General features: G+C 38.2%; 1 protein-coding gene across 6 annotated transcripts in view; it reads left to right on the forward strand.

Annotated features, from left to right (window-relative positions):
• Positions 1 to 13,875, forward strand: part of LOC107729380 (protein FAM13A) — a 55,701-nt gene that overhangs the window by 37,391 nt on the left and 4,435 nt on the right. For 3 of the 6 annotated variants that reach the window (XM_016539856.1, XM_016539860.1, XM_016539862.1), the window contains 10 exons: positions 2,257 to 2,300; positions 2,770 to 2,809; positions 6,638 to 6,740; positions 10,627 to 10,692; positions 11,952 to 12,168; positions 12,240 to 12,381; positions 12,609 to 12,690; positions 12,891 to 13,096; positions 13,190 to 13,273; positions 13,379 to 13,474. In XM_016539856.1, the coding sequence (XP_016395342.1) occupies positions 2,257 to 2,300; positions 2,770 to 2,809; positions 6,638 to 6,740; positions 10,627 to 10,692; positions 11,952 to 12,168; positions 12,240 to 12,381; positions 12,609 to 12,690; positions 12,891 to 13,096; positions 13,190 to 13,273; positions 13,379 to 13,474 (1,080 nt within the window). The remainder of the gene's footprint in view (positions 1 to 2,256; positions 2,301 to 2,769; positions 2,810 to 6,637; positions 6,741 to 10,626; positions 10,693 to 11,951; positions 12,169 to 12,239; positions 12,382 to 12,608; positions 12,691 to 12,890; positions 13,097 to 13,189; positions 13,274 to 13,378; positions 13,475 to 13,875) is intronic. The other 3 variants (XM_016539858.1, XM_016539861.1, XM_016539859.1) reach the window with 2 other exon arrangements.

Raw genomic sequence — 13,875 nt, forward strand, 5'->3', positions numbered from 1 at the left:
TCAATGCATTCAGTACAGTATCGTGAACTTTTCATTTGTTAATGTAGCATTTGTTAATGTAGGTTCACGTTAATTTACCATATTATCATGTTTGTTAATGTTCCATTAAATATACATCATTTATAAAAATGTATTTGTTTATGGAATTAACCAATATTAAAGAAGTCTAGTTCACAATGCATTAACTAATGATAAAACGTTTTAGAAATGTATTGACTTATGATGCTTTTTTCTTGGGTAACACTTTACAAGGTACATTTTTATTATTATTCAATGTGTTCAGTACAGTATCATGAATTTGCAACAAGCATCAACTTTTTACAGCATTTGTGAATGTTCATGTTAATTTACAATGTTATTACTATTACAATGCTATTTATTTATTTAATTTTGGGACCGAACAATGCAAGTCATTGGGTCCAGTGTTGTTTTGGCCCCCACTGACTTTCATTATATGGACAAAAACAGTTCTTCAAAATACTTTCTTGTGTGACTCACAAAATAGGATAAGTCATACAGGTTTGGAATGACATTCATTTTTCTTGAATTATCATTTTTGGGTGAACTATTCCTTTTATATTCTCAATGTCAATGGCAACAGAATATCATCAAGAACAATAAAAACCCCATGAATTAATGCATGGTAGTAAACAGTGACAGGAACAGCTAATTATCTTCAAATCCTTCTTGTCCTTGTTCATGGGAGACAGCACATAATGCATCTCTGTGGAAAATCAGAGGTAAATTGCAGGGCTTGCTTTTATCGGAACAGTGTTTTGACGAGGATCTCTCGCTGACTCATGTTTATGCTGTTAGGTGTGTGTTTGGATTCTGGATTCACCTCAGACCACAGACCAGACCACAGTGTTCAAAGCATTTATTTATTGGTACACCACAGTGACGTGCATTAGACACCATTACAGATGTTTTGGTAATGTCTCGGTTTTACTAAAACATCTCTTGGTCAACTTGTGGTCGACCAATATGGGTTTTTTAATGGCAGATGACCAATATAATTAGATATATAGTTTGTAATGTAGACAAAAATCTGACACCACTTTTTTTTTTAATGTAACTTAGAGTAAACTTAAAATTAAAGCAAACATTGTTTATCACTTTGATTGCTGTAAACTTGCAACTAGGTAATAGTATAGGACATTCACACTAGGGCTGCTCGATTATGGCAAAAATCATAATCACGATTATTTTGGCCACTCCATTATTTTGGAGTGATTTATTTAAAGATAGTGATACATATCAAATATATATTTCCTGTAAATAAGGTTACTATGACATCTACATTGTAGAGACCAGCGGAATTTCAAACAAACAAACAAACAAAAAGTCCTAAAAATTATTGAAAATAATTGAACTGTCATTAATGAAAAAGCAAAGGACAAATACAATAGAATAAAAAGATACAAATGAAACAAACTGTGCTTTAATGTTTTTTTTATGCAAGTCTCAAGCAGTCTACAGCCTACTACAGAAATTAATAATCAAATGTAAAATAAAACGGCATATTCTTCACAATAAGAATTAAACTTTTTTGTTTCTTATTAAAGCTACAGAAGTCCTTCACTCAAGAGCAGTGTGTGATTTTGAATTTGTGTTTTGTTGTTTGATTAGTATTAAGCACACAGTCACAGCAGGAAAATAGACCGCTGTCACTTTAAGAGCCGCACGGATCCAATTTACCGTTACACGCGTATTTTCATTCTCAACTCTTTACGTTCATTTATTACATGACCGACGAAGGTGTACATGAATAATCACTAAGCGCCGCATTTTGACACATTTTTGCGTGTATTTGACCGTTTAGGCACGCACCTTGAGCTAAAAGATGACTTTACATGTCCGTGTTCTGTTCCGTCTCTGAGCGCATATCCTGAGGTGCAGCGCAAGTTCTCTTTCACGCTTTTAAAAACGTGAATAATAAAAATACTTATATAAATCAAGCACGTCCCATTTTGCAAAAGTCACCTTACATGATTTGACTGATTTGCACGTGAAATTGGGCTTTTATGGAGGAACGAAAAGGGGGGAATGGGGGAATGATAATCGGGATAATCGTTTTATCCCGATTATCGTATTTTCATAATCGTTGGAGGCCGAAATCGAAATTGTTTTTCGATTAATTGCACAGCCCTAATTCACACACTTTTTTTCACCTTGCTGTTCTGAAAAACTTTTATTTCTTTATCCTCCTATTAACATATTAAGAAGATACATGTGTTGTTTTTCTTTGAAATCTAGCCAATGGAATGCCAAGGACCTGATATGGCGTCAGCTGATTACAGGTATTTAGACCCTCTAAATTCATTATCTCCAGTTCTGTGTATGTTGGGAAGTAGAATTAACTTGCCCTCAAAACTTTCTCCCTGGTTCAAAAAGACCACCTGTTCAAACTATGCTTGTAAAACAGAGCCCTGACATCAGAAATCTGAAAACATTACAATATAATTGCCCACATTTACTGTGCAACGACGCTTATTTAGTTGTCATAAATGATGGAGGAAGTAGAACAGATACTGTTATTCCTAAAGACCAGAAGAATGAATGTAAGAGTAGATCTGTGAGGGCCAACTCTTGTGCTGTTTCTGGTTGTGTGTAGCACCTACAGCTCTGCGCATTGTATTCTGAAGGCTATCAGAATTTGAAAAAAAGTTTAAAAAACAACAACATCTTTACAGTTTGAGCTGTGCATTTTTAGCATGAATAGTTTTGTGATTCTTTTATAATATCACTAATGAATTCTCTTGTTTTCAGGAGGAACCATCAAAAGGACAACGGCCTGCATTCTATTCAGGTAAGTTTAGTTCAATTTCTTTTTCCTGTATCACATTTCCTGCCCTCATCTTATTTTCTTTCCTGCTTGTGTTCTGTTCTTACATTTGTGCACTGTTCACAGTGACAGATTTACTGTGACAAGTTCTTGTAATCAAAGCCTTGTTTTTTTAAAATGTAAAAAATGTAGATGAACAACATAGTTGAGTCTGGAGTGACTTATTTCAGATGAGAGGACACCTGCAGGAAGGACACCAAATAGACAGCTGTACTAAATCTTTCGGCTTGTGTCATTTGATCATCTGTTATGGTTGATACATGTCAACATTGATATACATTAACAGATCTCTGGATAAAGGGATTAGAAGAGCATCTGAAATGTATCCAAATAGTCTTGTTGGTGTTACTGTGAGAACATCCTGGATTTGTTGGACCACCACCTATACTCTTACCCCTGCTGTCAGGCCATCTGGGCTCTGGTACCGTTTAATGTCAGCGTGCCAATGGACCTTCTGCTTTAGTCGTCTACCTGCATGTTCAGACCAAGAGCTGTGGCACTTATGTTGCACATCATTGGTTGTCCTCCAAAAAACTGATATACAGTGGCCCAAAAAATATTTGGACACTTAAATTATAATTTTATTGCATTATATGTAATATCAATGTAATAACACACTCTTAAAAATAAAGGTTCTTTATTGGCATTGATGGTTCCACGAAGAACCTGTGACATCCATGGAATCTTTCCATATTCCACAAAATGTTCTTCATATAGTGGAAAAAGGTTCTTCAGATTCTTAAAATGTTCTTAACACTAAGAAAAAAATGGTTCTTATAAGAATTGATCAGTGAAAGGTTCTTTGGGGAACCAAAAATGTCTCTATGGCATTGCTGAACCTGCAGTGTGATTTTAAAACTAACATCTTGAAATGTAATGTTTGGCTTAACGTGTGCTTGTGATATTGTTCTTTAACATGAATGTCACTCGGTTTGTTAAACTGATGCAATGACATTCATACATTTTTACAAATAGTTTGAGGGTCATTGATAGAGTTGATATAGTCGTGAACGTCCAAAATGTTTCTGCATCAGTGGTTTAGTCTGTAAAATGATACAGTCTAAATAATCTAGAGATCAAACAATTCAGTTTCCTTTCTCTTCATCTTCCAAAGACGTTTGCAATGTTCTCCTAAAAACATACAGACTTCGGAATATTGGTTTTGTTAAGCCCAGCTTGATCCGCGCTCATTGTGATGTCAAATACATGTTGAATCGGTGTGTCATCTCAGATCTCACTCCTTCATGCGCTCTAACAGTCAGAACATGTTGTACCCAGCTGTGACACGTATGCAGTGCATTGAGGTATAAGAGCTCCTCACGTATTTGATAGTGGCAGCTGATTAGAGTCTTCTTTTCTGTGAACGTGTTGAAAAGCACAATCCTTTACTAATATGCAGAGCTTTATCAGTTAACCACAATGTTAAGATTTTTTTTTAGTACCTTTTATTTAATTGTAGTGTCCTTTAAGGATGCGATTTGATTAGATTTTTTCATGCACAACTTTTAAACGTATTATTTCCCCTCCCGACTTTCTTTCAACAAAAGCGTTGCTTCTCGGCTTTTCATAGCCCTCAGTTTGAGTTTCTAGACCAGATTACTGCTGTTTTGGCATCTCTGGATATGATGAGATTCCTAGATTGAAATATTTATGTCCATAATAACTCAAATCTCATCAGTAATCAGCAAAATAATCTCATTAGTGGTCACCTCTTTAATCGCGTCATGAACAGGTGATGACAAGAAGATTATCTGATGAATTGTTTACTGTTGATTGCCCTTGATTGGAGAGATTTTAGGCGATGTTTTTCTGGGCCAAACATCATGTGAAAGCTGTAAATCTACTGAAAGCCTGTTGATCTAAATCAACTGACTTCCACCATTTAAAGTCGTTTACGTCATAGTTTCAGCGAAAGCATGCAGACGTTGTATATACATTAAGTTTACGTTCCTGTTGTAAACACGCCCTTGTTTTAAGAGAGCAGTTGGACTGCGTGTGAACTGTGTATTGAAGTGTGTATTTGTGCAGTGAGGCACATTTGTGACCCTGGACCACAAAACCAGTCTTAAGTTGCACATGGTATATTTTGTAGCAATAGCCAACAATACAGTGTATGGGTCAAAATTATAGATATTTATTTTATGCCAAAAATCATTGGGATATTAAGTAAAGATCATGTTGAAGATATTTAATAAATTCCCTACCTTAAATATATCAAAACTTCATTTTTGATTAGTAATATGCATTGCTAAGAACTTAATTTGGACAACTTTAAAGGTGATTTTCTCAATATTTAGATTTATTTTTTTTTTGCGCCTTCAGATTCCAGATTTTCAAATAGTTGTATCTCGATCAAATATTGTACTATCCTAATAAATAATACATCAATGAAATCTTATTTATTCGGCTTTCAGATGATCTAAAAAAATTGACCCTTATGACTGGTTTTGTGGTCCAGGGTCACATTTGTATGTGAAGTCAAACAGATATTCACAGATCTTGACATACAGGAGGTCTGGACATCTCTTGGCAGGCTGGCAGGGGCATTTTGCACAGCCATGCACAAGTCCTGTTCCCATGTTTGGATTGACACAATATCAGCAGTGTTGCAATTATGGACCATGATGAGCACGTTATGAAAATCACAATGCCACAAATAGCACGTCTGCAATGGCACAAGTGCGTTTCAAATCCAGTTGCATTAGCATGAGTAAGCCCCGTCTGCCGTAATATATTGGTAAACGGGACTTTCAGTCATGCTGTCAGTAATGCGGGGCATGTAGTGAGGAAAAGGCCCCCCTCTGCTCCAAAAATAGACCCCGTCCCACGCCCCAGAGCCGGAAGTGTGTGTTTGTGCGAGTGGCCGAGTTGCACATTTATCTGGATTACATCTGTCTGCACCCACACGGGCCCCTCCTGCGTGATTGTTCAATATTAAAAGAGAGGGAAGAGTTTTGTATGTTTCCCATGCCGTTCCTTATCTGTTCTAGTGGTAATAAAATCACATCTCTTGGCAGGCTGGCAGGGGCATTTTGCACAGCCATGCACAAGTCCTGTTCCCATGTTTGGATTGACACAATATCAGCAGTGTTGCAATTATGGACCATGATGAGCACGTTATGAAAATCACAATGCCACAAATAGCACGTCTGCAATGGCACAAGTGCGTTTCAAATCCAGTTGCATTAGCATGAGTAAGCCCCGTCTGCCGTAATATATTGGTAAACGGGACTTTCAGTCATGCTGTCAGTAATGCGGGGCATGTAGTGAGGAAAAGGCCCCCCTCTGCTCCAAAAATAGACCCCGTCCCACGCCCCAGAGCCGGAAGTGTGTGTTTGTGCGAGTGGCCGAGTTGCACATTTATCTGGATTACATCTGTCTGCACCCACACGGGCCCCTCCTGCGTGATTGTTCAATATTAAAAGAGAGGGAAGAGTTTCGGAAATGCTAAAGTGAGAAATCGGGAAGGCATTTCTGCCTGCGTACTTTGCGGGCTCTGCATGTTCCCTCCCTCTCTCTCTCTCTGGGACACACAGAGAAAGGGAGGGGTGGAGAGAGAGAAAATAACATAAAATTAGCCACACCTACCCTGAAAGGAAGGTGGGCGGGGTTTGAGCAGGGCAGGCAGCCAATCAGCAGGCAGGGGTTTGTCCCGCAGCGCCGCCCCCCTGCCTCCTCCCAGCCTGTAAGAAGACGGGAGCAGGCGCAGGCAAGGGTATTGCTCGGCTTAAGAAGCGCACTGCCACCACTCTAGTGTAGTTAGTGTTTATGCTTTGCTCTTTTCACTGCTAGACGCCTGCCATGAAGATCCAGGAGGCTCTTAGTGCCGCAGAGCCATGTGACGATGTCCCTCGACTGGACCTGTCTACTCTGACGGACGACAATAACTGGGCAGGTCAGTGGTTTTTAATATATTTTTTATTTGTCTCTCTCTCTCTCTCTCGCTCAATTTGTTGCTGTCTCTCTCTCTGCACATGGGCGGCAGCTGCAAGTCTGCCTTGCCCACATTGTGTCCTCATGCAGTGGATCTTATTAAGTCATTTAACCAGAGGAAAGAAGATTAGAAGCAGTCTGCAAGCTGTTTTCCTCCTCATGTTCTGCATACGGTGTTATGTTTTGTCTGGAGAGGCTTATTTTGCAATGCTATCGATGCATTTTTCTCTGCATGTTTGTTGTAAATATTGAGGTTGGAGCCACAGCTTGGTGCTTCTTCAAAGGAATAAATATATAATATTATAATAATAATGAATACGTTTTTTGTTTAGAATATTCATTTTAATTTAAATGCCTGAGTGTGTTTGTGTGTGTGTATATATATATATTTATATATAGAGAGAGAGAGAGACATAAAAGTTTTTAATAATGATTTAATGTATAGATTGCTAAAATATATATGTATGTGTATAGGTTTTTTAATTGTACATTTTAATTTAAAATTTTACTGTATAGATAAATTAATATAGATTGTGGCACTTATTTGTTTATTCATCATATTCTTTAAGATAAAATAAAAGTTATTTAATTTTAATATATAAAATATTTTTATGTAGATTCTAGCATATTGTTTATTTATTGTTCATGTCATCTGAGATTTAATTTAATTTCAGTGTATAGATTACTAAATATAGATTACAGCACTTTTTGTTTTCGTTTTGCTTGTCTTTTTTTAAACATTAATTTATATATAAAATTTAAATTAATTTGTGTATAGATTAATACATATAGATTACAGCACTTTTTTTTACTCATTTTGCTTATCTTTTTTTAACATTAATATCATTAATATTAATATCGGTGTATAACACCATGTTTTATGCAAGCAGCACACAGAACTTCACTGAGCAGATGCATCTGAATAAAATGGATTTTATCATTGATTTGATGCATTTTCACAGCTGTTGCATTTCAGTCAAGTTTAGGATTCACAGCATTTGTCATCTTCAGTGTTGGGACTAGAAACAAGCAGACATGTAGCTTTACAAGTGGAGGGCCTTATAATGAGAAGTGAAACAGGAGGAGGTTTAAATCCAGGCATCTGGGAGCTGTTGCTATGTGCACGTCACGTCTCAGCCTTTAAAACTTGTCATGGCTATGTACAATAGTCTCCCTTCCTGTTTCCTCTTCAGTTCGTGCAGCATGTGCCAGTTGTAGACTTGCACAAACATGCGCAAACACACCCCTTTTCACCATGACCTTGGAATATTTGTAGTGTACGGTCTCAGTGTTTAAGGAGGTCTGGCACGGATACACCCAAGACCGTGAATGGCACATAGCATGTGGAGCAGCCCTGCTGTGCTGAGAGGGTTGCCATGTTGATTCACAGTTACCCTTTACTTTAATGTAGTGCTTAATATTGTGGTCACAGCCTTGGCAGAGTCGCTATACTGTAGCATGGACTTGCTCTATGGCACCCTCTACTGAGAGCTTCACACAGCTGCGTACACAATGACATATCTCGCTTGACACTTAGACTACGATGGTCAAAACGTCGCCCTGTGGCTTTGCAAGGTCTTCACAGAGACATTCCTGGGAGTGCGACGTAAGATATTTCCTCTAGGCGCTGTTCTGTTGCCTTGTGTTTAGAAATGGTTTTGAAGAGTTTCTAAGGGGTTTTTCCCCCATTGCATTTTAGTTTGGAATATGTATTGTGTAAAGTGCTATAAAATTGAATTCTGAATTTTTAATCATTTTAAGGCCGTTCAGTGTGCTTTTTGCGTAGTTATACACAGATCTTTGCAATAAAGTTTGGTATGCTATGAGTTTTGGTGTGCTTTACAAAGAAATAAACTGCTTCATTTTGGCGATTTAGTTTGTTATGCTAAATAGAATTACTTAAAATGACTTAAAGGAACAATATTTATTTTGAAAAGTGCTACACAAATCGGTAATTTGAATAGTTTTTCGCAAATCCTAGCAATTATGTTTGTTGTGCTTAGTGGAGCAACTTAATTACAGATAACATGAAGAAAAAGATAGCTTTGGGACAATATTTATTGTGAAAAGCGCCTTCGAATAAATAAAAAATTGACTTATTTTGGGGGTAGTCAAAGTGCCGTAGTGCATGTTTGCCTAGTTATATGCCACAAATCACAGAAATTTAGTTCGTTAAGCTTAGAAAAACAAAAGATAATTTTAGAACAGCATTTTGAGGAGAGCTACACAAATCAGTAATTTGAATAGTTGTCTGCACTTAACCTAGTTATATTCAACAAATCCTAGCAATTATGTTTGTTATGCTGCTTAATCACAGATATCATGATGAAATATATCAGCTTTATGTGTGGTAGAAAGCTTTATACAAATAAAAGCTTTAAAGCAAAGGCTGTGTGCATGTTACATTCTACAAATTGTAGCAGTTAAGTTTATTATGCTAAGCGGAACAAAATCACAGGTGAAAAGTATAAATGATTATACAAGCTAAAATGTTTTTATTGAGGTTGGAGCCACAGCTTGGTGCTTCTTCAAAGCCCTGCGATGTCCCTTGAGAATTTTGATTCGGATGCCTCCGGGATTTATTGAGTTTGCACTGAATTCATCTGCGGTTCTTGCAGTTGCTTGTTTTTTTCCCCTCCCCACACTTCCCCTTTAGCCATAATCTTGTGTTTGTAAACACTAGAGAGGCTATTGATTGCATATTTGTGCTTTTTTGTTTATTCATCATATTCTTTAAGATAAAAGAGTTATTTGATTTTAATGCATAACTTAATGTATAAATATAGATTATAGCACATTATTATGAGATAAAATGATATATATATATATATATATATATATATATATATATATATGCTATGAGTTTTGGTGTGCTTTACAAAGAAATAAACTGCTTCATTTTGGCGATTTAGTTTGTTATGCTAAATAGAATTACTTAAAATGACTTAAAGGAACAATATTTATTTTGAAAAGTGCTACACAAATCGGTAATTTGAATAGTTTTGCGCAAATCCTAGCAATTATGTTTGTTGTGCTTAGTGGAGCAACTTAATTACAGATAACATGAAGAAAAAGATAGCTTTGGGACAATATTTATTGTGAAAAGCGCCTTCGAATAAATAAAAAATTGACTTATTTTGGGGGTAGTCAAAGTGCCGTAGTGCATGTTTGCCTAGTTATATGCCACAAATCACAGAAATTTAGTTCGTTAAGCTTAGAAAAACAAAAGATAATTTTAGAACAGCATTTTGAGGAGAGCTACACAAATCAGTAATTTGAATAGTTGTCTGCACTTAACCTAGTTATATTCAACAAATCCTAGCAATTATGTTTGTTATGCTGCTTAATCACAGATATCATGATGAAATATATCAGCTTTATGTGTGGTAGAAAGCTTTATACAAATAAAAGCTTTAAAGCAAAGGCTGTGTGCATGTTACATTCTACAAATTGTAGCAGTTAAGTTTATTATGCTAAGCGGAACAAAATCACAGGTGAAAAGTATAAATGATTATACAAGCTAAAATGTTTTTGGAAGCATATGGTTGCTTTAAAGGAGCTCACGCGACTGTAAAATACAGTTGCACTAAAAGCAAACAGTTGCTCCAGCTCATGGGAGTGGTCAAATGGTATGTAATGTTGAGCTGCCAGACCTTTGTCCCACTGCGGCCGGTGCCAAAGCACATTGTGGTGACCCACTGCGGTGCCAAGAGGCAGTGGTTTGCCCATCTGTTTGTCAGCTGTGATTTCCACAATCTTATATATCACTCTGCCTGTCTCGTTCTCTTGAGTAAAACCTTTTCCTTGGGCTGTTATCTCACTTGCCTCTCTTTCCTTTTGTCTTTCAGATTCTCACTTCTTTAGCGCCCCTTTCCTTGACTTTAAAAGCCTTTTAAAATCAAGTCACAATGAGGGTAAGGGCTGAGATCTGCTTTTGTTAACAACTTGATATCCCTGATCCCCATCTCTCACCAGTGACCTTTAAACGCTGCATGGAAATCCCATAAAACACCCCAAACTGGCATGTACTCACCTAGCATCTAACAACCTGAGGACAGGCACAGTAATATGTGCCTTTATTTATGTCCGCAACGGCCTACTGAGACTTTTTGTGAGTCTTTTAGTGAAAGGCCATCTTGTACCACATGCTTGGATGTATTGTGCCGGCTCAACAAAATGGCTCCAAATGCGCCATTAGGGAGAGGTCCACCTGACCCATTAGCTTCTCGAGCATGACTGTAACAAGCACATGACATGGTACAAAAAGTGCAAAGAAGCTGTGGGAATTCAGGCTCTACCAGATTGTTGCACAGCTTTTTGGAAAGCATGTTGTGTTTGAGTGAGTGTGCATGGACTGAAATGATGAGAGAAGGACTCTATTCTTCTCTTCAAAAAAAATTACAAATCTAGTGTATTTTCTCATCAAGTCCCATAAACTATTGCCGCGTAATGTAATGTTCTTTTAGAGCTCAGTTGGTACATCAATAAAAAAGTTGTTATAGTAGACACATTGTTTTATTGTTTGTCCTAATGAACGTTGCCTTGTGCACGGTTTTACTTGCACTTCAGCGCTGTAAATACACCAATATCAACTTTATAACAACAGATAAGATCGAGTTTGATCCTTCATGCATGCCAGTTCCGCAGGTCACTTTGCAGTCGGCGTTTATCGCGACATTCTTCTGGATGCATCATTAAATTGTCCTGACCTTTCTTTACAGTCACGGCATCTGCATAATAAATAAACAAAACGTTCAGCATATTACAGCATGTGCTCGCTATGTTTGAGTAATAACCTGGCCATGGCATATGGCACAATTTTTTTGTGGTTTTGGCTATAACAGCCGACGTCAAGGATGCCAGAAATAGCATCAAGGTTAATAGAGTATCAGCCTTGGCATATGGCACAATTTTTTTGTGGTTTTGGCTATAACAGCCGACCTCAAGGATGCCAGAAATAGCATCAAGGTTAATAGAGTATCAGCCTAGTTAAAATTTAATATGTACCGAAACATTTGGCTATATCAACAAAGACTAAATCTACCTTGTTGGATGTTTTGTTGCCAGTTCTTCCCTGTTTGGCTTGCTACTTACTGGGTGACTTGCTAAAATCCAGACACGCTGCTTTGTTATTTCCCTCCATATTAACGCACGCATGTTTGCGTGTTGACAGAACCAGTCCCGGCCTACTCGTCGTGGCAAAGGGAGAGTATGGACCGCGAAGAAGCTCGTCTGTCACCTCACGCCGGTGGCAAGCTGATTCGACAACTCCTGGAAGAGGACAGCAACCCAATGGTCTCGCCGCGGTTCTACGCTTATGGAGATGGCCAACAGTATCTGGATGACACTGAGGTTCCTCCATCTCCACCCAATGCCCACTCCTTTGTCAGGTAAAACAACACTCTTATGTGGTCTGGAAGATTAAATACAGTATGTGAAATTAATGATGTTCTTCATTCAGTAGGCGAAGAAGTTCATCATTAGGCTCCTGCGACGACGACCGGGAAGAGCTCACTTCAGCACAGCTTTCAAAGCGGATCCACGTACTCAAGAAGAAGATCAGGAGGTTTGAGGAGAAGTTTGAGGAGGAGCGTAAATACAGGGTGAGCAATCGAGATGCATCTGATTGCATGACCCACTTTCAAATCTGTTGCGAGGACTAAACAATCTACAATGACTGCACTGATAAACCAATCGCATTATAATCAATGAAGCAGTCTACTCTGAAAAACATTTTCTGTATACTATATATGCACCAATGCAAAAGATCAATGCAAAATGTATTTAGCTGGATTTGCTACAGATACTGAGTTTAGTGTTTTCTCTACAGCCTTCACACAGCGACAAAGCCGCCAATCCAGAGGTTCTGCGGTGGATGAATGAACTGGCCAAGATGCGCAAAGATTTAAAAGGTATGAATAATGAAAGTGATTTGAATCACATAAGCCATGCTAATCCAACCTTCATAATATTTTGTTCGAACAAAATGGTGTTATTTCTCACTAACCTTTGTGGGTTGGGCCTACCAGGAAAACAACCCCTGATCTAATCTACTCGGCTCATGGCTTGCAAAGTTCTTATAAACAAGTGGCTCCATGTTCTGGCTTCACAGATCACAAGTTGCTAAAGTCAGAAGAGGATTTGACGCCCATCCCCCGCCAGCGCAGCAACACTCTTCCCAAGAGCTTTGGATCTCAGCTGGAGAAGAAACCCACTGAGACCAAAGCCCCCAAACCCCCTGTGGAGAGCACGCTAGAGGCAGTTATGAACAAACTGCAGGAGAAACGCAAGGAGGCTGGCCGACCTGAAGACGTTAAGGTGCGATTTCAAAGATTTTTGTTCTCCATTTGACCCTTTTTATTATAAACAAATTCATGAATCTTTAAAATTTCATCCTTTGTTCTTCTTTAGGACATGACCCGTGAGCAGATAGGAGCAGAAAAAGTGGCCCTTCAGAAAGCTCTATTATATTACGAGAGCATCCACGGGAGACCAGTGAGTATGCAATTCTTCAAAAAAGTGCAATAAGTTCACCTTCTGAAGGTTAAGAACTTAAGTCGAGGTTGATTTCAATGTCTCTCTTTCTGTCATCCTTTCTAGATCACCAAGAACGAGAGGCAGGTCATGAAGCCTCTATACGATCGGTACCGACTCATCAAACAGATCCTCTGCAGAGCGTCTGCCATTCCAGTCATTGTAAGTTCTGTTTTTCCAAAATTTTTCTATTTTCCCCATTTCAGTTTCCCCATTTCCTGGAGAAATCGTTCAAGCAGGAGTTCATATACAGCAGGAGTGTCCAATCCTGCTTCTGGAGGGCCACTATACTTCAGAGTTTAGCTCCAGTCTTAATCAAACCCACCTGAACTAGCCAGGTCTTCGGGATTACTTGAAAACTTCCAGGCAGGTGTTTTGGAATAGTTTGGAGCCGAACTCTGCAGGACATTGGCCCTCAAGGAGCGGAATTGAACACCCCTGGTTTACAGTTCCAATTCCTGTGTTTCAAAACCTAGTGAGATACATGCACTCCCAATGTTGAAGGCTATTGCAAAAGATAGGCAACTTTATTATTCTGCCTTCTAAGATACGTCTCTTTGGCC

The sequence above is a fragment of the Sinocyclocheilus rhinocerous genome, unplaced genomic scaffold (genome assembly GCF_001515625.1).
Source record: "Sinocyclocheilus rhinocerous isolate Xijiao unplaced genomic scaffold, SAMN03320098_v1.1 scaffold1148, whole genome shotgun sequence".
Classification (NCBI taxonomy): Eukaryota; Metazoa; Chordata; class Actinopteri; order Cypriniformes; family Cyprinidae; genus Sinocyclocheilus; species Sinocyclocheilus rhinocerous.